Source organism: Echiichthys vipera (genome assembly GCF_963691815.1).
Source record: "Echiichthys vipera genome assembly, chromosome: 4".
Taxonomy (NCBI): domain Eukaryota; kingdom Metazoa; phylum Chordata; class Actinopteri; order Perciformes; family Trachinidae; genus Echiichthys; species Echiichthys vipera.
In genome coordinates, this window is record NC_139829.1 from 27994663 (window position 1) to 27996450 (window position 1788).

The window sequence follows — 1788 nt, forward strand, 5'->3', positions numbered from 1 at the left end:
TTCGGTTCCATTGCTCACATTTAAGACAGGTCAAAGTGTGAAAGTTCATTGTAACAGGACAATCTCAGTAGACCCCAGTGCTTCAGAAAGATACATGACAGATGTATACCAGATTCAATGCTGTCTCTTCGTTCCTACGTGCACACCGCACATGGGGAATGGACTATACAGATTACAGTTGCAAAAGTGCTCACGTAAAGTGCCTTCAGTCGCCCTACAATACTTAAACTTGTCCAACCTTTGCACCATCAATTTGTTATCTACTTCCTCTTACATGCGGACTCATACTGAATGGAGGGCGTTGCAATCGTGCTGGTTAAGTGGCTTCAGTCGGCTCTCACTGGACTGCTGTTGTGAGGGTAATAACTCTGTAAACGTCAACCTCGCTTTTAGATGCAACAAAGCAAGAAAAGCTCCAAAGGATGACACAATGAGGGCTGAAGAGGCCCTAGTAGTCTTTGTCTGTCACTGAAAAGCCCTGGATCTAAGTATTGATGCTGATAGATCCATTGCTCAAGATCGACCCCTTGGTGACCTCTGTGCTGACAGTGGAGAGCGGGACGCTCTCGTACCTCTCTGTCACCCCCCAGCAGCGACAGCGCAACACTGTAGACTTGAGCTGTTTCTGGAAATTGCTGTTGAGGAAACCATAGATGATGGGGTTGACGCAGGTGGAGGCCATGGCCGTGAGGTGGCAGAATGAGAAGATGATGTCATGGCCACAGGACGGGATGGCCTCGTGGTTCCAGTCAAACACCGTGTTGAAGACATTGAGAGGGAGCCAGGCGAGGGCGAAGGCCACCACTATGGAAATTAACATGGCGTTGATCCTTGTGGCACCTTTGTTTTTCTTTTGAGTGGTGTTCCTGCTGCGCTCCACCATGTCCTTCCTCCTCCTGAGGCGCAGGTAGACATGCAGGTAGCAGACCATGATTAGGGCGAGAGGAAGGAAGTACTGGAAGATGAGCAGGGAGGTGGTGTAAGCTTGCCGTTCTTGAACCGACGGCCAATGCTCCATACAAACAAGGTACTCACTGACTGGGAGGGGGACGCTCAGGTTCTGGAAAGGTAAGGCAAGCTCGCTGTAGGAGAGGAAAGGCACCGAGATTAGACAGGCCACGATCCAGGTGACAGCCACGGCCAAGTAGGACTGGCCCACCATGGGCTTCCATCCGGTCGGGTGGACAATGAGCTGGTAGCGCTCCATTGCGATGAGGACGAGGGAGAAGATAGAGACAGTGACTGAGATGCACTCGATGAAAGGCGTGAGCTTACAGAGGACGTCTCCGAGGATCCAGCGGTCCATCAGTGTGTAGATAATAGTGACTGGCAGGCATATAATGCACATGAGGATGTCAGAGCAGGACAGGTTGGCGATGAGGATGTTGGTGACGTTGCGCATCTCCTTGTGCCGCGTGATGACAAACACAAGGCAAGAGTTCCCGATGAGACCCACTGCCATGACTGTGCTGTAAGCAATAATGAGAAACGTGGTGCCGCTCACCGAGAGTGAGCAGCCTTCGTCGAAATCCCACGGGATCTCTTTCCACGAGGCTTGGTTGTGGTTGGTGTTGTGCTGCAGCTCCATGGTGGTTTTTCTGGGCGCACTTCAAATGCCGGGGACTAATTGAACTAATGAATTGTGTCACACCTGCTGTAATTATTTCATGAATAACATTTGCATTTCCTTTCAGATGTCCCTCTGCTTAATCTCGGGCAGCCTTTACAACAATCTTCATTTGCTGCCTGAAAAAGAGAAAGAAAGGGTGATGAGTAACCACAAACAAT

General features: G+C 50.2%; 1 protein-coding gene across 1 annotated transcript; it reads right to left on the minus strand.

Moving 5' to 3' along the window:
• Nucleotides 1-484: 484 nt before the first annotated feature.
• Nucleotides 485-1588, minus strand: npy8br (neuropeptide Y receptor Y8b; the record flags this gene model as incomplete). The annotated part of the gene is made up of 1 exon (XM_083912943.1): nucleotides 485-1588. The coding sequence occupies one exon, from the start codon at nucleotides 1586-1588 to the stop codon at nucleotides 485-487; it is 1104 nt and encodes a 367-aa protein (XP_083769069.1).
• Between the last annotated feature and the right edge of the window lie 200 nt (nucleotides 1589-1788).